Source organism: Dicentrarchus labrax, unplaced genomic scaffold, assembly GCF_905237075.1.
Source record: "Dicentrarchus labrax unplaced genomic scaffold, dlabrax2021, whole genome shotgun sequence".
Lineage (NCBI taxonomy): Eukaryota > Metazoa > Chordata > Actinopteri > Moronidae > Dicentrarchus > Dicentrarchus labrax.
The window spans coordinates 14353474-14377130 of NW_026136706.1; the positions used below are offsets into that span (position 1 = coordinate 14353474).

The following is a 23657-nucleotide window of genomic DNA, read 5'->3' on the forward strand; positions in this document are numbered from 1 at the left end:
CTGTCCCTGATGAGAATATATTCCTGACCCTAAGTCCCATATCTTTTTTTTTTTTTGTTTTGTTTTTTTATTTGCAGGAGCTCCAGTTTGAGCGGCTAACCAGGGAGCTAGAAGTGGAGAGGCAGATTGTGGCCAGTCAGCTGGAAAGATGCAGACTCGGGGCCGAGTCGCCAGGCGCTGGTAGCAGCAGGTAATGAGAAGATGCTCACACAAACACCACGTAAAGCCACAATCTCAACACATGGCTTTTTCATCCTTCACAGCAGGGCCATATTCCATAGGGTAACCTTATGGCATAGTGATGGAGAAACCAAGTGTGCTCAAATCTGATTGGACTGTAAATCTAAACATTTCCCACTCCTGTCCTATTATTGTGAAATGGAAAGAATTTCTCCAGTGTTATCTAAGCTAAACATCAGTTAGCAATTTAAATGTGCAGGATTTTGTCCCGGCTAATTGACTGAAGCCACATTTAAATTAAGCTGAAATGAAAATATACGCAGCTGACTTTGTAGGCAAAATATTAAGCCTATGTTTATCAGTGACAGCACGTGTATGCGCTTGTGAACGTGCATGATAGTGGAGTGTTGTTTGCTCAGTGTGGAAGGAGTGTGGAGCTTCTGAATTTGTTCTGGGAACTCATTCCCACTTCATCAGCTACGACACTAGGCAGCCTGATCATCACACCTCAGTGACCACACATTCTGTCCTGTCTGCTGTGGCTCAGACATGTTAGGTTCATTTGTACAGCTCAATACCGCATATAGTATCCCGATGGGCTTCACAGACCGGCTACAAAGAAAGGTTGACACGTCTTATTTCGTCACCTGGCCTGATGGTTTACCCCATTACCGTTTGTCGAAAATGTGGAGATGCAGTGGTGGACAGGCATTGGCCAATAACAGCTGTAAAAATCAATACTGGTATTTGTCCAATAAATAAATACTGCACAATAATAGTATCATGGTTTTAAAGAAAAAAGACATTTTGAGACATAATCTTAATATGTAGGTCTGCATTTTTAAATTAGTCTTACTAAGTCAGAGTAAGTAGTAAGTAGAAATATTAAGTGTGTGTTTTTTAACATTCATTCATTACTATTTTCAATTGTAGTTGCACTTATTAAGCAAGTAATATGTGAACCATCTTTTTATGTCTGGTTAAAAATGTGATTCCTTGTAGTGGCAAGGGAAATCACAATAGAGGTTAATAGTCTGTGACATTTAAGGGATTGCTTAATGGTCAGATTTTTCAGGCGCTATTAACATGATGGTTCTTTGTTGCTTTTGCTTATTTGCTTTAGTCAAAGCCAGCAGTTTTGATGGCACAGCATAGTGCTGTGTTGTGTGGGTATTTTACTAATGATCAAACAACCTATAGTACACTCATGTGTAACTATTGTCTAGTCATATCTGTCTAATTGGAAAGTTCATGATTACACATAAGGATGTTTATATAGGATATAATGGTGAAACTTCCAATTAAACACTAAATCCCCAGCAGTTAGGTAATTTACACCAACTTCCCCTCACTCTCAATGATTATTATTGAGCAAGTACTCTTTCAGATGGGAGGAACAGTACTGTAAAAGATGTCTGTCGATTACTTTGGTTGCACACTGGAGGCTTGATGATCACTCAGACTACAGAAAGCATCCTGAGGCCAGGTTTGAGCTGCATTTGTTCTCAAATGGATCACGATACAATTGGGATATATTCGGACACATGACACTTGGTCGGAACAGCGGCTGTAATGGCGCTCTGTGATCTCTTCTGCTTTCGTGATAATAAGCCCTATGTCCTTACACGAGGCATTCTTGCACTCCAGCCTGCATACCTGAAAAACGCGCCCACCTACTTCCAGCAGATTGCAGTACTTAGGAATAGGAGTGTCGATTTCCCCTTTCTCCCTTTTTAGAGAGGCGCAGGTAAAGAGCAGCTTCAAGTGCTGCCAGAAAGGTCTGGACAGCAGCTCTCTGAAAGTATTCACAGCCAGGCTATTTACTTTCATTTCCTCTTTAAGAAGTAGTGTATTTTAGACCTCAGTTTTACTGTGTCCAACCACGCCAGCAATCTTATCTGGAGATATAAGCAACACACATGCTTTCCTGTGGTTGTCCTGTAGTCACTCACTCGCCCCTGACAAACATTTAACACACTGAGTGGCAGTTCAGGATTAATTTTAGAATAAAAGCTGCTAGTGGACCAAGCAATCTTTCTTTACTCAATCTAATGACTGCGTCTAATATTAAAGGCTTTCATTGTGTGCCAGTCACGATGAAAATCAGCACCCAGATCTGTTTTGTGCAGTGTTTAGCTCATTGTCTTAATTCACTGGTCCATCGGTGGCCACTGAGAGGCTTGGCAACATCAGTCTGTTGATATTGAGTGGATGACCGCTATTGAGTCTAATCCTTTATTTATTTATTATTAACTTATTTAAGCATAATAGAGCTTACAAAGTGGACAGCACAGAGCTCTATATTATATTTAATTTGTTTTTAAGTGGCAGGGACCTTTGTATATATCTATATTAACAAAAAACTGGCCTTTATTTTTTATTTCCCTGCTTTAAATGCATTTTAGAATTGATCATTTTTGTAAGAACACTTGCTTTTTTATCTGCTCCTCTGTGTTTTGTGAATTTGCTGAACTGGTGAGAAAGAGCAGACTTAAATAATATTAAATGTGGCTGTTGTGACTGGTGGTGGTGTTTTACTATTACTATTTAGCTGAAATAACTTTTTTAAAGAACCAGGATCTAAATTTAGTTCCTAGCCCACAAAAAGTCCCTGCTTCAGGGTTAGTACTGTATTTCTATTCGACTAGGAGTTATATGAGTGGAATTTGTTGTTAGGAGCTCAATGCAGCTTTTATTGATGCAGTAAGCAAGTAGTAGTTGCCACTAGTGTCAGTAACTGAAATAAGGACGAAAATATCTTTTATTTTTGTGGACGTTGTAATGAATTAATTGCAGTGAATTCAGTAAATCGCCATTCAACGCTCAGCACATTGTTGGCACTCAGTAGACCGGGGGTTTAGGATCCCTTTCCAACCCTGCATGTCTGTTCTGTCTGTTCTGTGACTTACAAAGAAACATCACTGTGTCTCTGTGTTGTTATTTTCTTTGTGTGTGAACATTGCATCTCACTAAAAGTAGTTTTTCTTTTTCTTTTTTTTAAATCTCTTATTGGCCTGATCTTCACAGTTCTTCAGATACAAAAGGAACACAACCAGTAATGTGCAAAATGGATTAGCAGTTGCTGTTTTAATTCCTGGCTGTTAATTTTCTGACTATTTAGTCAAAAAGGGACATGGTTCCCCGTTAAATGAAGCCTTTGATTTTGAACATCTGACTGTTTTGTTAGTGTTCAAGACTCACTAAATAACCTACATGTTTTTAAAATCAATACCGTTTCTTTTTCAGTTAAATTTTGAGTTTGGACTTAATTATTTTGGATACATACAACCCCAAACAGCTATATATAGCTGATTAATTTCCTTTGACCTTGCTTCACTGTTGCCACAGAGATACTAGTATTTTTCAGTGTCACACAGCCACAAACATAGGTTTGGGTTGAATAATGGGTAAATAATCAGGTCTCTCCATCAGAAATCTGCCTTTGTTATCCAGGTTTTTTCTAATCCAGTTATAATAATGAGCCATGTTTCACACGTACGTGATTTTTCAGAAATCAGGTCCGACTGCCGAAAGACATAATCACAAAGACACAAGTACATGTAAACGCAGCCACTTTAACCACTGTGGCACCGGTAGCCATCCACCCCCTCGACTCTAAAGAAAACATGTAACACCCTTTTCACACCTTTTTTTAAAGCCAGAGAAAGACAAATAAAATACCTATCGCTGGACATTTGTATGTGAATGGAGATTAGCCTTAACCATTGAGGTCACACTGCTTGGTTTAATAGCTCAGTGGGACGACCGCGGAGGTGACAGCACACTTAGGGGTTCTGATGGGAGTCATTACATTTCATGACACCTCCAGAGTTGTCCACCCCCTTTTTATTTCTAAAAGCATACAGGGGGTGGTCATCAAACTTGACCTCTGGCAAAAATCCTCAAAGATGTGACCACCGCCCTAGCTAAAGGGGTTGATGGGAAATAAAGTGTCCTGTCAGGGTTAGGCCTGCTGTTTATCAGCATCGGCAGTTTTACTATCACTTTACACTGCTTTCACCCAGCCAGCCGGTCGGCATGCAGCATGCATGGTGCATCATCATTATGGTAGCCATTCTTCTACTTCATCTGCCATGGTTCAGTGGAGCACAACTCGCCCAACTTCCTCTTTTTAATTGCTTGCGTGCTCATTAAAATTCTGAGAGCCATGCTTCTTAAAGCTCATTGAGTGTCACCTTAGATGGAAAAATAGCAGCATTTGCAACATCAGGTGCTTGATAGTAATGACCGGCATGTTATGAAGAAAAGGGTGGGAACGCTCCTCTGATGTCTTCTGCTTGGCCCTGGTCTGTCATAATAACTGGTCTTGGAAACGTGGCTCTGAGAAAGTGGACAGTTTTCCCTTTCCCTTTGGTCAGGAAGGCTTTTCATAGGTACGTGCATAAGATGAAATTATTAGGTGGCTATTAAGATGACGTTCACATGGCTGTTCTGCATTTTCTTTTATGCTGAAGCCCTGAATCTAAGTGATTATTTGAGTGCTGTGCATTTACTGTAGAATTACTATAATCTTCCCTTAACAGCAAAAAAATACTCTGATAGATCTTTTTGTGATTAAACTTTTGCTTAATCTTTTAAGTTCCAGTTTAGGTTTTTCTTTTCTGAAAAGGTTAGAATTTAGTTTGCATTTTTATTCTAGGGTAGGATTTCAGAAGTTAAAAATCTGTTTTGGTTCATGTTCCCTTGATCATGATCAACTAGTATATTGCTTGATCATGAGCTGAGCAAATATAAATTTAATATCAGGCGCAGGAGGTATGAGGCCACAGACATTTTCCAAATGAGATATAAAGGACAATTAAAGAGTTACTGGGTGCTTTGATGCTTTTCAGCTCTGAGCTGTTAAAGGACCAGTGTGTAGGATTTAGTGGCATCTAGTGAATAATGTGCAGCTTGCAACCATTTGAATACAGCTCAGGCCTCCAGGCAAATCTACCAAAAAATTCAAAATCTGTTTGGAAACGTACCGTAGAACTACTGTACTGCTACTGTATAAACATGGTGGACCTTGTAGAAGAGGACCTGCTCCCTCTGTAGATAAAAACGTCTCATTCTAAGGTAACGAAAACACAATCATTATTGATCTCTCAGGTGATTATGCACAAATGAAGACATACCTATGAATTTTATATCATATTTCTGCCAATAGATGCTCCTAAATTTTACACACTGGACCTTTTAGGTATAATCCTTCATCCACTGATCCAGGACAGTTCACCATCAATCACCACACACTGTCACAAGAGGCTTTCTGTTTTTGCTGCTTGGTATCCTCAGTGGTTCTGGCTGAGTAATAGTCACAAACTGCGGTCACTCTCTGGCTGGACCATTATTCTCCCACATTATTCTCTAGAGACTGAGCATCTCTGCGAGATTCTCTCTGTGCCGGAATATACACTGGCATGCATGTCAGGATTATGTTAGGATGTCAGGATGCTGTGAGCTTGTACACTGAGTGTGTGCGCGAATGAACTGAATGATCACTTCTGATTTACTTCAGGAGCTTGTCTCGCTTGTCTGTGCTTAGTTTCAGCTCACATGAGGATGTATTCATCCCCTGGCCTTTCGTACTTTTTGGCTTGGCATGTTTATGAAAGCTGCAGGTGAAAAAAACACTTCTAGTCCACCATTTATAGTTTTTTGATGGGTATCAAGCAAAACACTAGCTGTCACCAAAGGCACCTTTGGGTCATGATAAACACGGATGACAGGAGTGGACTTTACATCTGAGCTGTAAACATTAAATCTACACTTATGCGGTATACTCTTTCTGAACCTCCTATCTGTTTTATTTCAAACACAGCGATTACTTTCTGTGACCCTGTTGTGAAAGGCTCAAGGAAAGAGTACATGAGGCCACAGCATGTCTCTTCCAGATGATTGCACTCATGTCTTTCACTGTGGTGTTTGTGGTTTGTAGTGCATGTATTCACTTTTTTATCTCCTGTTTTCCCTCCTACAGCTCGTCTGAGAAGTCCCTGCCTTGGAGGACTGCAGGTATGTTAACTCAAACACTTAAATGATTGGATATCTCTCCCTCTTCCTATTATTATGCATTCAAAGTATCGAGCCAAACACACACACACCCCCGCCCCACCTCACCTCACCCTCTACCTAGACCTGAAATAACCTGAGAATTACACTTTCTGCAGTATTTGTCAACAATGAATGTGGAACAGCAACTTACTGTTCACTCCATAGAGTTTTACTGTAACATAATGGGTCACAAGGCCACCTACTTTCTCTGGGACCCATTTCTCTTCAAAGCAACGTGTGGCTCTGTATCTTGTGTATGAAGCTAGCCTATACTCACAAAGTGTTCATTAATGGTCCTGTTTGACCCTGATTAAGGCCTATACCCATAAATACTTGCTTACATGATGTCCACTCTAACTCACAGTGGACTAGACATCTGTGTTCAGTGTCACGGTGATAAAATAATGACATATGTAACAGAAATAAGGCTCAACTGGTCAGCGAAGTGCTTTTGATTGTTATTTAATATTGACATAAGGGGCTGTGTGTGTGTGTGTGTGTGTGTGTGTGTGTGCGCGCATATATAGTGCAGCACAGACATGTTTTACATTTCCGCAATAAGGATTGCCAACAAAAAGCCCTTTTTAACCAAGCTTACAGTAATGTACAGCCTAAGGCGTATTCTTGTTTTAATATTTATCTAAGCTATTTCTGCCCACTCACACACAACATTGCAGTGTGACGGGGAGCCGGAGAGTCCCTCTCAGACCCCTTTTGTCTGTTTGTTTAGTCTACATCCCTGAAGAGAGAACAGATAATGAATTGAATATACTAATGTATTTCATGGCTTATTAATTGCATAGTGGAACTTCTGCAATGGCCATTAATCTTTTATTGTCGATCCTGTCAGAAGACCCTATGGGGGGGTTATAGTTGTACATATGCACTGGGAATATTAATACTTCACGGTTTTCACAGTTTTCTCATTTACTGCCCCCCCTTTATTTCCTTGCTGAATGCATTTCATTTGGGTAGGAACGGATCCGGGGACTAATCACAATCACTGTTTTGCTTCGTATTGATTTCTCATTGTAATGTAGATGATAAATGATAGTCAGATGTGGTAATGTACTTTTTTCCAATCTAAATGAATTAAATTCTAACTGTGTGGCGCAGAGCATAATGGGCCACGTTTGTCTGTGAGGTTTATTGGCCCTGTGAGCCGCCGTATGTCTCCACTGTCTGAGAGTTTGGGATAGGAGTGTTACTGTGGCAACAAGCCTTTTAGCCCCAGGAAATGTCAATGCAGTCACACCTCATGTCCACTGAGAGTAGAAGACAAACACCCCAGAATGAAAAAAAAACTCTCTCTGTTTCTTTCCACTTTCTCTTTTTGTTTAGCTGCTTATTCTTTTCCAGATATGACAGTTTAACACGTCAACATCAGGTTAAAAAGCATACTCAACATAACTCCTCAACACCTTTTAAAGAGTAAATTATAGATTTCATTTCCTAATTAATTTTGACTTCAGGTTTCATGGAAATTATAATTCCTAAAGTAAATATGCGATTATAGATGGGGTTTTTTTACAAGCCACAATAACAGAAATTTAAAGAAAGAGTAGCCAATCACTACAATTTTGGATACTGCCTGATACGTGGTTGCAAACTTCACCACACTGAAGTGAATCATCACAGGGATAGGTTTTGGTAGCCATCATCAGTCACTCACCAAGACACTTGCACAGCTCCCGACTGGTTCTTCTCACAACACAGCTCAATTTCTGGCAGATGGCGATTATTTCTCCTTTCTCCACTCTCTTGTTCCCAGCCTCTTGGATGCCTAACAGGCTCCGAATTATAAGTGGTCCTTTTTTTTAGAATCCATATTTATTATTAATTAACTTGACCCAACTCAGCCACTCATTGTGTGACGTCACATCCTGTATCTCAGTTTTAAGGTGGACGTGAACAGAGTCCAGGTGTTACTATAGTTTATATATAGATATCTGTTTTGAAAATCCAGCACATGAATTAACCAGAGACAGCAAACTAAAAGTCACTCTTTAAATCCAGTAAAACACCTACAAAACAGCATGTGAAGGAAATGGGAACACAATTCTTATGAGATAGATTATAGATGGTGAGATTGTCTGTGTTGGGGGCAGTTGGACTGCGTAAACTGGGCAGCAGTATTCCATAGTTTTATCTAATATATTAATAATAAACAAGAAAATGTATTAGGGGAGCACAGGGGGCATTGATGGGGGTTACCAAAGCGAGAGCAAAGTGCAAAATACATTTTAAAATTGATCACAGAAGCAACCTGTGTGAGAACAGACAACTCTCCTCTTCAGTGTCTTGGAGAAACACAAAATACTCTGTCCAGATTGGGATCATGTTACGTGTGAAAACAGAAACACTGACAACATTAAGAGGCACATAAGGAGACCTAATTGTGAGTGCCAAAAAACCCCTGCCATACATGGATATTTGAAGCCAGTAATGTTTCATCTTCAGTGTTTTTAAGAAAAAAGGTGTCTGTGTGTCTCTCTCTCTCTCTCTCTCTCTCTCTCTCTCTCTCTCTCTCTCTCTCTCTCTCTCTCTCTCTCTCTCTCTCTCTCTCTCCGTCTCCCTCTCTTCCTGTTCCTCCTCTGTTCTGGCTTTTTGGCATCTCATTTATCAAATAGGGTCATGGCTCAGTATAAAAACCCTGTGGTCTGAAACGACACACTGTGTGCCAGACACGGACTCACTGCCAGAGTGGAAGGAGACAAAAGACTTGTTCAGTCATGTCATTATTTATGTTTCAGGATATCTAAACGCTTTTTTGATCTTATAGAACCGTCTTATTGTTTTACTGTAAATACTTCAAGAAGTCCCTCCTCCTCCTCACTCACATGAAATTTTAATGATCTCAAATATGAACTTTCGCTCTGTACGTCTGGGCCCGTTGCCAAGGTTTTGGTGGGGGGGTTTTGGTGCAATGCCTGCCCATGGTGCATTGCGTGCCCCCAAAATTAAACAAACCCCTCACACTGCCAAAAATGTATTTTCAAGTAAAAACAAATAAATGAGACGGATTAACAATTGCTAAATCCACTGCAGTGCTTTTTAAAATTCATTGTGAGTACTGAATATTGTTGATTGAAGTGCCAATGCACGTAAGCTATATTATGTGTATTGTTTGTTTGTTTTCTGTCACTTTACACCTCACCTCTCTCGGCCACCCACACTATCTTATGTTTTATTTTTTGCAAGCTGTGTGAGCTTTTCCGGATGGTTTTCTATAATGTTTTGTCGAAGTGCAGATTTCAGCCAACAGCAGCATGAATGTTTTTGACATATTGACACGAGCGAGACACTGTGCTGTCAGTGTAGTTATGCTTCTGACTAAAATCGCCTACATTTCTTAACTACAACCATCACAGTCAAAAGGTCATGTGGTTCTGGCAAGATGTGATTTACCATGTTGCGAGGGTATTTTGAAAGTCTTTTGCACAAGTGTAATTAAGTCTTAGTGTAATGTTGTCGTTTTATTGGCTTAGTTACAAATGCATGCATGCATAAATTAAGAAAATCATATCACATCAGAAAAATATTGTAAATCTTGCATTAAGATCTTGATGCAAAAGCTTCTCACAAAAATTAAATATGAAATAAACGTAAATATCAACAACATTTCCATTCTTTTTAGTTATGGATTTTTAATTTAAATGATAAATGAATGTTTTTAAAGAAGGGCAGGCACATACATCTTTTGTTATTTTGTTAAAAATACAAACAGAGAAAGACAAAGAAAGAGAGACACAGTGAGTGGGCGAGCAAGAAGGCAAGACTAAACAGAAACTGAAACTTAAATTTATATGGGAATTATTTTAAACACGGTTATGTATTGAATTAGAAATAGAAACACTGTTGTGATACAACTAGCATGGAAGAAAGAAGAAATAAAAACAGTTAATAGTGAGGATGTTTGATACAGACTCCGCAAGTATGTCGTTACCCAGAAGGAAAGCGGGGGTTGACCTACTCACTACAGGTCACATCGGATGTGTATTCTGACAGTCTGACTCGAGCTCCAGAGTCCCATCTGTAAATGGGCAAACAACCGTAGCTCATCAGAAGTGTAAAGTGTGAAGTGTGAATATAGGCGAACAACCTGGCAAGATGCAAGAGGTTGTTAAACACACTAGGCCAGTGTGTCAACAGATTTATTCAACAGGTTAGCTCGGGCAACAAGGCGCCTCCTTCATGGGGTTCGACTCTCATTCCAGCTAACCGGGCAGGATTTGACCGACCCTGGCTGCCAATGTTTGCCTCTCTGTTCCCCTCTGCTTGCGGCCTATTGTTCTAGTGACTGCAGAGTAACCCATTGACACTGGTCACGCTCAACTAGATTGTGATAATGGGGAAACATTGTGCACGGGGACGTTAGAGGGCTAATTCCAGTTCCTGTTTGCCACACCAGTCGTTATGATGCATGAAGAGAGAGAGGGATGTAGGGAGATGTTAGAACTATTTGGAGCATGGCTGTATACACAATTAAAGTGACATGCTACCCAATTTTGCCTTTCTAAATTAGTATGGCAGTAAAATTTAATGACTCCAACTGTATACAAGTGTGAAACTAATGTTGCAGAAATTATCGTATGTTATTGTTTCCTCTCAACTCCAGGAATTGTTGACTGCTTTAATGACTATTATAATCTTTCCATCCAAAGCCAACAATGTAATTGTTTCAGACTCAAAGCTCTTCCGCTGCGTCTGACTCCCTGCTCTGCTGTGTCTTCCCAGATGCCTCCGCCTCAGGGGACACCAAGTCTCGGGTGACTGACAGCTCCCAGTCGCCCAGCTACCGCATCAGGACTGAGTCAGAGCAGGTGTCTCTGTACTCCCCGGAGCAGTCCTCCCTCCATGAAAGTGAGGGTCTGTTATTGCCTTCTCTCCATCTTCTGCAGCCCTCCTTTTTCTCTAACTCACATGTACTACAAATTGTTTCTTTACTTCTCTTTTGATGATGGACTGCTTCGTCTTACCTCTTTGTCTTTTCCATACTGATGCTTGATACTTTGAGTGTCACTGATAACAACTGATCCCTCATCACAGCTTACTATAGGCTGAATGATGTACCATGGCACACTGAATCATAGGGTGGTAGAACTGTTCTTTCCCTGCTGTGCCATTTGTCATTATTAATTCTGTCTAGGTAAAGGTCATGTCTATTATGAAACCATTTATGATGTCTCTGTCTGCTGTTCCTCTCCTCTCTCTCTGTCTCTGTCTCTCTCTCTGGCTCTCTGTCTGTCTCTCTCTCTCTGTCTGTCTATCTCTCTCTCTCTCACAGGGTCCACGGGGAATTCGCGTAGCTCAACTCAGATGAACTCGTACTCGGACAGTGGCTACCAGGATGCCGGCAGCGGCTACCTCAGCAGCCAGAACCCGAGCAAGGCTGAGCTGAGGATTCAGCACTCCTTCCCGGGAGCTGGCACCAGTACCCTGGTGAGGAATGCCAGGGCCGAGGGCCAGGCTTCAGCCCAGGTACTGCCAGCAACTGCACGTACAGCATATTGCTGTTGTCAAGCACAGAATGTATCTGTAAAGAAGTAACTTCCGAACACTATAAAATATATATATAATACAGTATATATTTTAATTAACAGTCTTTGTTCACAATGTTCAAGGGCTCGTGAAGTTTAATTACATAACTGGCAATAAGCTTTTAAATTATGGCAACAGAAGAGAAACACAATAATAGCTGTTACATGTTTTTCTGTCAAGGTAGCCATATAATGCTTAAAGGCACAGAAGGTACACAGTACACTGCAACATAATCATGCTTCATACAGCGTTGTACACACAGACCACTGAGAAACCAAATGGCACTGTCGCACACAACAGAGGCGGGGGGGGTAGTGGAAAAAAGAAAATATGGCCCAGAGTAAAGTCATGCCCTGTAATGAATTGGTTTATGTAATGCTGTGTTATTTAGCATGTCATTTTCATTGCAAAAGTCAATTTATAGCAGAGAGTACAACATGATTCTTAGGATTTTATAGCCCCTTAAGGACCTAAAAAACAAATCCATAAAGCCTTGTTGTTTTCTTTCTGCCTTTCAGGTTCCAGCAGTGACGACAGCAGTGCCTGGCCGTGCTATGCGGAGGGTAAGCTCAGTGCCTTCTCGCTCTCACTCGCCAGCCTACGCTAGCAGTATGTCCCCCTCCCGCGGATCCCTGCGTACCTCAGTTGGCAGTGCCTATGGCTCCCCCATTGTTACTGAACCCAAACCCCTCTCCAGCATCTTCTCTACAACCTTGCCCTCTGCCCAGCGCACCAGTACCACCGGCTGCGGTGGCACCAGCTCACCCTACTCCACACAGAAAAACTCCCCCGCTGCGCTGCGACGCATGGGCTCTACGAACTCGCGATCAGGCACCGCCAGCCGTACCACCTCACCCTATGCGGGATCATCATCGGGCCGCATGGGATCACCTCTGACGATGGTAGACGGCATCAACCCTCCACTGACCAAGCAGCCTACTCACTCGTCGTCTCCAGTTAGGGCTAGTATGACCGCCGTGCCCCAGCACTACAGCTCCACTCTGCCCCGCTCCATGCTCCACAACACCGACCCCTATGGACCCCAGAGTTACGACATTTATGAGAGGATGACGCGACCCGACAGCCTCACAGGTGCCCAAATGCAAACACAAACACGCTGCCATTTATGCTTAAACTCTCAGATCAGTAGATTACAGTAGGGCAATAGTAAAATACCTTATGTCAAATCAGGAAAAGAGTACAGTACTTTATTTTGCCTCACTATCCTTTCTTTTCCATTGGTGCATAGCTGTGTGTGTGTGTGTGTGTGTGTGTGTGTGTGTGTGTGTGTGTGTGTGTGTGTGTGTGTGTGTGTGTGTGTGTGAGTGTGTGTTTGAGTGTGTGTGTGTGTGTGTGTGTGTGTGTGTATGTGTGTGTGTGTGTGTGTGTGGTCTATGGGCTAAAGCCATGGTCTACTACCACTGGAGGAGCACAGGGTGGTAATGTCAATGTTAAATAGAGCCACACCTCTAACATTAATAAAAGAGCATACAGTACATTCAGGTAAAATGCTTCAGCATAGTCTGATTTTGTTTTAATCTTAAATAATGTAATACACAAGGAATTTATAATTAAAGCTATTGATTAGTGTCAGTGGTTTTCATTATTTTCTAGTGGGTATTACCTTTTAAAAGCCTGATAACACATGGAAACATTGCATGTCAAACGTAATTCACTTTTGTAAGCTGTCACATAATGGCTTTTCATACATTGTTCTGAACTTATTGAGTGGAGGATTTGTAGTGCAGGCTGTAAATATTTGGACAGTGATACATTTTTTGTTGGCTCTGTGCTCAACATACTGAATCTGAAAAGAAACAGTGACTGTGAGGTCAGTGGTTGTCCTGGAGCATAGCCAAAACATAGTTCCTGCAAAAATACAAATATTAGCTTTAAGAGTATAAAAAAACCACTAATCATAGTTAGTTTTGCTGTTAACAATAGAATAGGAAACCAAATATAGTAGGCCCTGTAGCTATGAAGTGTTGTGGAAGATTTAATATTGTAATTTCTCATGTAATTTTTGTTGTGCACATCATACAAACACTAGTTAGAGCCTGAGGTTCAAATATCCTGATTCAGGGTGCAACTGTATGGCCATGTGATAATTTAATATTTAGCATACAGTTAACTTTAAGAGTAACTTCATGCATGGCTGAAAAGCAGCGTTTCACTGCCCTCTGGTTGAAAGTTTTAAGTCTGTTGCACCTCCAACCACACCCAGCAGTGATGTCCCAGCAGAGTGACACTCTCTGCAGTACACTTCTATATTACTGCAGCAAGGTGAGAAGTTAAACTTAAGTCTAATTGGAAAAAAAAACAAAACAAGATATGTTACTCCTTAATTTGAGTTTATAAAGAATATTGGTTGACATTAAGTATGAACGGTGTTTATGCAACGTCAGCTTTAGTTTCCAAGTTAAATAAATGATAAGATGTTGGACTTTATACCAGAGGAGGCGGTGTCCTTATCAAGTGGAATAATCGAGTAGGTAGAAGAAAAACATTTCTACACATAATGGAGCTCCTTCCAAATCCATTATTTTCATGAGAGCATTATCAAGGCTATATTATAGGCACTCACCAAGGGAAAAAAATGAGGTGGCTGTATAACTCTGTTTGTAATTTATTCAGAACAGTTTGGGTGATCAGGAAGACGATAATTGGAAAATCTGCCTGCCCAAACTAGCTTGTGTGTCATCCTTTTTACGAGAAGCAGGAAAAAAAAAAAAACAAGCTCTGGCTAATGTTTTCTAGCCAAACATGTATCTTGTTTAAAACTGAAGCCAACCAGTTTTCCCCTACAGCAAAAGGGAAGAAACCAGCCTGTGCTGATTCATTCTCAGGCTTCACTTCTTAAGATATCCCTTGTAGATGAGAATGTAGCTTTGATAAACAATGAAAAACCATTGTTATTACATAGGATAATCACACCTTTGTCAACATTGTAATGTATGAATGTTTTTCAGCTGGGGAAATAAATGGAAGTAGTCATTTATAAGTGCTGCAAACAGGGCTCCGCCATAAAATCTAAGAGCATTTTTGTTTTTCCTCCAAAAGGTAAAATAAGCACTTATTCAGCAAATCACTGTATTGTTGTTGCAAGGTTAATGGGCTGTTTTCTGCTTGACTTCATGCTGCCTGGGGATATCTTCAGATGCCCTGGTTGATGATGACGTTCAAGGTGAACATTTTTTTGGTCATTTTGTATCATCACTTTCCCATCATCTTCAGTGTTTGCATGTCGGTGCAGCATGTACACGTGTTCTCAATAATCATCTCCAACCGACTGTCTTAATTAATTAATTGGAAGTTCAAGAGATATATTAATCTTTAGTTTGAATCCTACATAAATCAGAACAATTGTAATGGTTCAAAAGCGTTTCTTAATACTAAATGTATGAAGGTTCACGTTTAAGCAAGAAAAACAATGCTGTTACACGCAGATAAACAAGTTGAGCTACATATTTTGGCTGCAACAACAAAACTCTATTCCACAAATATATACATTAGCAAAATGTCCGGGGTTCTTATCTTATATATGGAATAATGGCTGAAAATGCAGACACAGGTGACTGCTGGCGGGCTTTGACTGTAGATCTCTTGCAAGCGATCTATTGCCCTGGTGCTAACTTGTGTGCCAGCACTTTGGGGCTGCAAACTCCTCCCAGCCTCGTTGGCACACACACTTATCAATCAGCTCTTTATCTGACTTTAGAAATCCGAACCATCTTTTCACCACAAGTGTTGTGTGACCTCTAGTTGCCAGAATTCCTCATCTTTTGGGGATGCGTTACCCCTCTCTCAAAAGTTCATTTTCAGGTGAATTTGCAGGTTCTTATAAGTAGGCAGTTATGTCACACTGCTGTGACTGATGATGTCTAAAGCAGACGTAAATGGGTTTTCAGTCTCTGTCCTCTGAGCAGAGCGAGACCCCAGCCTTGTTCTCCCCATGTCCCCTGTCTTTCTAAAACCCCCCAGTCCCCCTTATTCTCTCACATACACTTTGCCGGAGCCTTTCCTCTAACACAGTAATTTTGTGTTTGATGAGCCATAGTGGAAGGAAATGAGATGATCACATGATCAGGCTCCGTTGCAAGGAATTTGGCAAACGCCATCTGACAGCCTAACCTTGATATTGTTGCTGTTGGTGGTTTTCTGTCTGTATCTATCAGAAGATGTTGTTTTGTCTGCTTTCTTCACCTCTCTTTTGCAAACACGCTGTTTTTTGTGGTTCCCTCTCTTTTCTTTTCAACAGACGTCTGTCCCCTTTATGTGTATTTTCTGTCTTCACCTGTTCTGTCCTGTGCTCTCCTCTTTTTCCCTTCCATCCTCCCCCCCCCAACTGGCTCACCTCCCTGCACTCTCATTGGCAGGAAGTCTTACCTTTGCTCTGCTGCTGAAAAATGGAAAATGAAGACAAATTGTCCCTAATAATGTGCTCATTACGTCCGATGACCATTTCAGAGCAGAGTGGGACAAAGAAAGAGAGCAAGGCGAAATGGCGTATCTGCACGTGTGCATTCTCAAGACTGACAGCCAAGCCACCGCGGTAGTATTAACCATGGCACACTCTATTTGTACAGCTATTCTCCCTTTTTTATGTGTAACGATTTTCTGGTCATCATGCCAGTACTCCTGCTTGTTTGGTGAGGGTTCTTGAAAATCATTTTTGTTGAGGAATGCAGTCAGCTGCATCCATTTAAGTGTTTGTTTCTCCAGAGCAAGCACGCGCCAAGCCGCCACCGCCCTTCATCTAGCCTCTGCCAAGTGTAATCTGTTAAAGCCACGGTGAGAGGGCTGAGGGGGAGAATTAAATGACTATAACGCACCAGGAATGTGGGCCATTCATCCTCAATAGACAGCAGTATGTTATTTCTCCCTGACAATTTGCAGATGCTTTTAGAAGTGACTGCAGCCCTTCTATCAGGGGAGCAGAGTACAGAAGGCAGACGGATTAGTCTCCTCTAAGGTTGTTTGAATGTTGCTACTTTCAGGAGTCAGGCTGCTGAGAGGGAGAGATATGCATGAAGGTTCCCGTGTCTGGGAGATTCTGTCTCTCTCACTCGGTCACAGCTGTGCCAAAAGCCCGATTCATGTGTCCGGGCTTTACATGGGATGAGAAGTCTCTGGTGGTCCTAGGCGGCCTCATTAACCCTCTTTTCATTTTCATCCTTTCTTTCCCTCCCCCCTCTAATATTCTCTCCTGCTTTCTTCTCTTTTGCTCCCGCCTTTCCCTTCTGTCTTCCCACTACCTCCTCTTTCTTCGTACCCCTCGCTCCCTTTAAACCTTTGAACAAGAGAAGCTGAACTGATTTCCTGCCAAGTTGCTGGCTAGTGGCTATTGTGTGCACCGCCACAGAGTGAAAGGCTTCCTGGGCTTTTGAGTGTGCCACTACAGCACACAGCAGCAGCAGCATTATTCAGATTTACTCTGTTGTACTCCCAATCCTGCACTACAGCACGCTTGCCATTTTAGAGTACTTGTTTATATGTTTTTCATACTTAAAGCAGTAACAAGGCACTTTCTCTTTTCTTTTTTTCAGGCATTATGAATAACTATATAGAAATAACCAATATTAATGGCTGATGGTCTGTTGTTCTTATATTGTGTCATATAGAGGCATCAGTATTAAATTCATCACCAGTTTAAAAACTCCTTGTAGTATGTAAGTTTTTTTCTTTTGTGCCTCAAATCTATTTGGGTATTTAATAGAATTTATTGATAAGTCTGATATTGTGAACCTACAGTGTATATTGCAGCTGCAGTGGTTCATTTAGCAAAAAGCCACGAGAGAGCACACTAAAAGCGAAGGGAGATTTGCCCTGGAGTGCCTAAAACCCTCTAAGCTGCTCTAAAAGCATTGCACTAAGTGGCTCGTTGCTTTTATTAAACAGTGCTGAAAAATCATTTCTAATTGACTGGCTAATTGAAATGGCTGGTTTTTCCTCCAAGCAATTCTCAAACAATGGAGAAACAAATTATGTAGAGTGGTCAAAAGGAGGGGGGTGGTGTTGCATAGGCAAAGAAGGCGAGATTTTAAATAAAACTCAGAGACTCAACTCAATGTCTGATGGCTAAACGTACAGTCAGTCAGAAAATTTTAATTGGAGAAAATCTTTATCTTAAGTTTAACATAATCTTGACAGAAGTTATGTAGTGTTTTTTCCAGGCTTGTAAGCATCAACTTGCTTGCACTTGAACTGATCACCTGTATGAAATATATGTTGTTATAGAGCCCTTGGATACGTTGGGTGGAATACTAACAAACCTGACCAGGTTCATGAGGAGAAAGCTGTACGAGCTCATTCCGCAGCTTTGTTAAACCTTGTCAGGCCTGAGCAATAGAGGCCCATTAGGATTTCTCTCGATTACCACTTCACCACAACCTGGTGGCCAATCCGAACTTACAGTACCAATATACTGTAAATTGTGGTTTTCCCTCAGAGCATTAATGTTTAAAATAACATATAGTCCATCCATTTCTATTAACTTAGCTCGTACACCATCTGAACTGCAACTTTTCAATAAACATGAACCATTAATCTAGTTAAGTCCTTCTGTTATGCATTTGTTATGCAGCTAGGGATTAGCAGGGTCTTTTGGCCAGCTGCTTGATGCCCCCCCGAAAGCTCAACTTCTCTAATGCTGATACTTGGTGCTTCGGAGGTCAGCGACAGTCTGGTCCACTATCTACATCTAAAATCTTCCCTCGCCTTGCCCCCAGAGGCCCTCTGCTCCCAGAGGACGCAAACATTCTTATTTATTAATTTCCTCCATCTCAGACTGTGACAAGAATCCTTCATTTAGCTGGTTCTGCATGGCAGAGTTGGTGTTAAGCAGCAGTCTGCGCTTGAGCTCACGCAGTTGGAGAGGACCCAAGTGACGTTTGGAGGCTCGTGAAATGTGCAATGAGCAGTTAGTTGCCAACTGTACTCTGGTCCACTGGGCTTCACAGTTTAGTGAGCGTCACTGATGTGAGGTTCAACACAGACACAGAAACATAAATTCGATTTTCTACTATGCTTTATTTTTCTTATTACTGCCTGCTAACCCTACTGTTGGTCTGGGAAGGGTGTAGACCAAAACACTCTTCTGACCTGTTAGCAGTTTGCTTTATTGTAAGGGTTTATGCAGGAGGTTCATTGTCATCCCGTTCCCCCCATGTGATGATTATAGCACCTCGATCTTCTGGTAGTAATCCTTATCAGCAGGGACAAGGACCCTCATCCACCTTCCCACCCTCAAACACAGCTTCATCCACAATTGGGAATCAAACCCTGGGTCTCACAGTGGTGGGCTACAATATAGCTCCACATGTGCAGTAATGATAACTAAGTACCAGCATCTATAATAAATATGTTGTGATTACAGTGTAATGTAGACTTTTTTCCTCAAAAATAGTGGAAATAACACTTTCAAGTGCTATATCTTGTACTTTTCCTACATGTTTGTACAATTATCTGTTATCTAAAAATGTGTCTGCAAATTTCTTTTTCTTAATCCTATACATGTATTCACTATAACTCTACTAGACACTCAACAAAATCTGAATTAGGGCTGTACAATTAATCAAAATATTATTTAAATCGTAATATGGTTGTGTGCAATATCCAAAGAAGCTGCAACTTTTTAATAAAAGCAAAATATGTGACAGCACCGCATTATACTGAAGTACTGCAGTGCTGCAGAGATGCATCTGGACCGGACAGGACATATAACCTGTTAGTGACTTTTCTGGAAAGGAGTTTTAATTTGAGCACTCACCTGTGTGTTTCCTCTTCCTCACCCCTTGTGTCAGGTTAGCTTGTTGCTGATTACAGAAGCTGTTTCCCATATCACACATTACACAACATCTGCTGTGGCCATGCTCTGATTGGTTCACATTCTCCTTGGTCCAGCACCGTTGGCCCTAGTTGGCAGGTTTTCACCCATTTAGTGCAGCATTTATTATTTGCCTTCACCATAAGCAAAAAAGAGCACAGGTTGACAACGCCAGTGCAAAGCAAAGCAAAAAAATGACAGTGCTAGTTTTAGTTATTTTATCAGACATATTCTCAGTTTGTGTTGTAAGCATACTAGATCGCAATGTTCTTTGGAGTATAAATACTCACTACTTATTTCTTTTGAGGCAAGTTCACAATGTATGTGAACATTGGTGGCCAACTGGCAATTTTCTAAACTTTATTCTTTGAGTTGTTAAGTGCAACGGAAGACTTAAGGCAACACAGCCGACCGTCTTTGTAGTCCACCTCAATGCGAGTTCTTTGAAGTTTGGCTTTGTGTGTCAAGGTTTTGTAGCTTTATAGAACATCTGGAAATGAGCACTTAACATATTTTTAAAGCCTTTAGTTTCGGTGACAAAATGTTGTTGCAAATTTTTCATTTATCAAAAAGTCATTTATAGTTATATTTCCTACCTTCCTTGAAGCATACTGGTATCCATTAATTTTCAGTCCATGAAAATTAACATAGAAATCTGAAACTTGCTGGAGAGAGGTCACATTGAACATCACATATTTTATTTTTGTCAAGTTTGCATTATATTTGTATGGTAATGCAGAGCAGACTTTGCAGATCAGTACACTGAAACACCATGCAACAATTACATTAACTTTGACAACAATTAAAGGAGACATGTTGTGTAATATGATTGATTAACTAACTCAAGCAAGTGTCAAGTCTCTTAATCTTTTTTTCCTACATAACAGAACCACCAATGGCTGCCTAGAAAGTGTGGGGAAAGTCTAATATAAGCCTGCATAATATGAGCATAAGCTCATATTAGGGGAAAAAAAGATGTAATATCAAGCAGAAAGACATCCCATCTTATTTCTGTTTCTCTTCTGCTACTCCTTATTTCCACGCTCCGATATGTTTTCGACATTTATCTTTAGCTGTTATCCAGAAAGAATTCCAGTAAATAGACTGAAAGTCTTTCAAAGGTCCCTCTCAATGCCACGTTGACAGGACACATGGGAGCTGATTGACAGATTTCTTGCTCTTGCAGGGCTCAAACCTTTGACTCTTCTGGTTAATCACCAGACCACTCTGCTGCTAACAAACGTATCCACTAACCACATTCCTACATCTTCAGGAGTACGGAGCTCATATGCCAGTCAGCACAGCCAGCTGGGCCAGGACTTAAGGTCAACCATATCCCCAGACCGCCACATTGCACCAATCTACGAGGATCGGACGTTCCAGGGCCCATTGTACCGCAGTCCAAGCCACACCCAGCAGGGCACCCTGTACAGGAGCACCTCAGGTTGGTCCCACGTTTTTTATATGGTGAAATGCATGTAAGGATGATGACAAACCACCCACAAAAGGATAGAAAACCATTATAACACCATCCAAGATGTGTATACATATTGGATTACGTATACGCCTCTCATCTATCAGCTGTCACCTTGTAATGACATCAAATGCAAAGTCTGGTGCAGAGACATGGTCTTCAAAAGTAATTGTCGGTATACTATATTTTAGTATGTTTTGATCCAAAATATCCAATGTCCTCACTACACTAATGGGTTATTTCTGTCTTGCTTTATTCGTGTGATTTTGCCTGCTGGATTGTAACAACACAACAGCAACAGAAGTGATCATTAAAGCCCTGCAATTCCCATTTGCTACCAGGCCACAAGAAAACTATATAAGTTGGCCAAAAAAACACAATAACACAAACATTTATAAAAAACAATAATTATTCTACAACTTTACAGGCAATTTGTGCGGTCATTATCTTTTAAACTGATTTTGATCTACAGTCTGGCATCATCTACTTGATCGGCATGTACTTTGTTCCATCTACTGTTGCACCTTGATATCTAAAATTACAAAAACATATTGAAGGGGAATTTGAGAGAGTTTATAATATAGTATTATGTCCTTCCGGGCCTGCAGGCCACTCCACAACAATGTCAATATAAAAATGGTCCGCAGTGCAAAAAATAGCTGACAGATGACTCAGTATTTTTCTTTTGGGCAAATTTGCAACCAATCAGACTCCAAATGATTTCAAACTTAACAGAAATTTCATTCTGTTTTCCTATTTTCCTTCATTTTCTGTCCTCTTTTCTCTTGCTGTCTCTGTGTCGTCACGCAGTGGAGTCATGCAGGTCAAGATAAGCACAATTTATTTTGTCTCTTAATATTTTCCTTTCAAACAGACACAGAGTGCTTTGTTTTTCTTATCTATTACAAATGTTCCCTGTATCCTCAAAACTCCTTCAATTAATCTGGGGCTCCTTGACTCACGGAGAGAACACCATTGCCCTGTCCATCTGCCCTTTAGTGCTATGTATGTTATGTCTTTCTTTCTTTCTTTCTTTCTTTCTTTCTTTCTCTCTGTCACCCACTCCCTTCCTTTCCTCCCTCCACTGTCAGGCAGAAAGGGTGAGACATGAGTTAATAGGCAGGTACTGATATGTCATCCTGCCACAAAGGAGTCCATTACCCGTGTGTCACACTGAGAATGAGAAGAAGGATGGAGGGGCCAGGGGACAGCTACCCACATCCACAGCCTGCTCTCCTCCAGCTCTCCTGATGTTGGCATTCTCATCGCATCATCCCTCCTGCCTCAGATACACATGCTTAGTCTGCACCAACACACACACACACACACTCCATTCAGCCTTCTCCTTGGCACACCGGAGATCTGCTTAGACCGATAAGTTCACTAATAAATGCTATTGATGCTGTGGAGAAGCCCCTAGACAAGCCACTATAATGTGTTTATGCCAGCTATATAGAAAAAGGCGAGTGGGGCGGAGCTGGAGGGGGTGTTCAATATGGAGTCTTTGTAAGAGCTACCTCATTAGAAAAATCCAATTTGATCCCAGCGTTTTCTTTGTTATGTTTTGAAATGAAATTTCAATGAGCCATTTTTCCCCCCACTGGCTTTCCACACATTCGTTTGGCTTCTCCTGGAAGCTTGCACTGTACTTTTTGCATCTAAGTGGGAGATTTTTATGTTAAGTAGAAATATTGATCCTTGGCTGAAAAGATGAGGAATGGGATCGAAAGAGGTCTAGTAAAATTGCAAAGCTACACTATGTTGTTTATAATTTCTCTTGCAGTGTCTTTGGCTCTGTTGGCTTACATTTTGGGAGATAACCATATTGCAGGGTGGTGCTACTGCCCAACATAGAAGTGCACTCATGTGAGAAATTGTGTTTTTGGAGCAGCACCACAAGTTGACGTCTTGGTTTCTGGGAGGAGGGAGTTTGAGCACGCACATGCCCAGTCCTGTTGTATGTCTGATAGGGATCTGACCAGTGCGGCAGTCACGCTGCCACACATCACGTGGCTCTGGTGAGAAGGAGGGATAAATCCCTTCTTGTTTATGCAGTTCTGTGTTTGTGACCCATTGTGTTAGAAAAACTAGGTCATAATATCACTTTGAGCAAATGAAAAGAGGGAAAAAATGACGGAAGCGATATGCTGTCAGGCTGAATATTGGACCTTGTCTGGAAGGATGGCTTCTCTGCATGTTTGTGATTGTGATGCTTCCGCTTTACTAGTGTATCTCTGACTGTTTTTGGACCTGGTCATGGTTTACCATTGCCTCTCTGCTGTGTCTGGCAAAGTTAGCCTCAGAATGCAATGGCGCAAAGGACCGAGAAGGCGGTGAGGAAAGGATTTGTGGATCTTTCGAGCAGGTTGAGGCTTCCTGTCCTCTTTGGAAACCAGCAGGATCCCTCTGGTTAAACACAACCTTGTAAAAACAAAACAACAAGCAAACAGCCCCTTGAAGAAAGAAGACTGCTGCTCTGTGGAACCATGGGAGCTGTGTTTTATCCTCATCATTAACTGGTTCCAGATTTTAGAATTTGCTGAGTCTGTCAGAACGGCCGCATGTTTGTATTTTCAGCTT

At 41.2% G+C, this 23657-nt stretch overlaps 1 protein-coding gene across 13 annotated transcripts in view; it reads left to right on the plus strand.

Moving 5' to 3' along the window:
• The window catches only part of LOC127365831 (plakophilin-4), a 76497-nt gene that overhangs the window by 32240 nt on the left and 20600 nt on the right, over window positions 1-23657 (plus strand). For 9 of the 13 annotated variants that reach the window (XM_051404352.1, XM_051404347.1, XM_051404348.1 and 6 more), the window contains 7 exons: window positions 78-190; window positions 6164-6198; window positions 10975-11106; window positions 11525-11718; window positions 12297-12870; window positions 14936-14962; window positions 20877-21047. In XM_051404352.1, the coding sequence (XP_051260312.1) occupies window positions 78-190; window positions 6164-6198; window positions 10975-11106; window positions 11525-11718; window positions 12297-12870; window positions 14936-14962; window positions 20877-21047 (1246 nt within the window). The remainder of the gene's footprint in view (window positions 1-77; window positions 191-6163; window positions 6199-10974; window positions 11107-11524; window positions 11719-12296; window positions 12871-14935; window positions 14963-20876; window positions 21048-23657) is intronic. The other 4 variants (XM_051404355.1, XM_051404350.1, XM_051404346.1 and 1 more) reach the window with 3 other exon arrangements.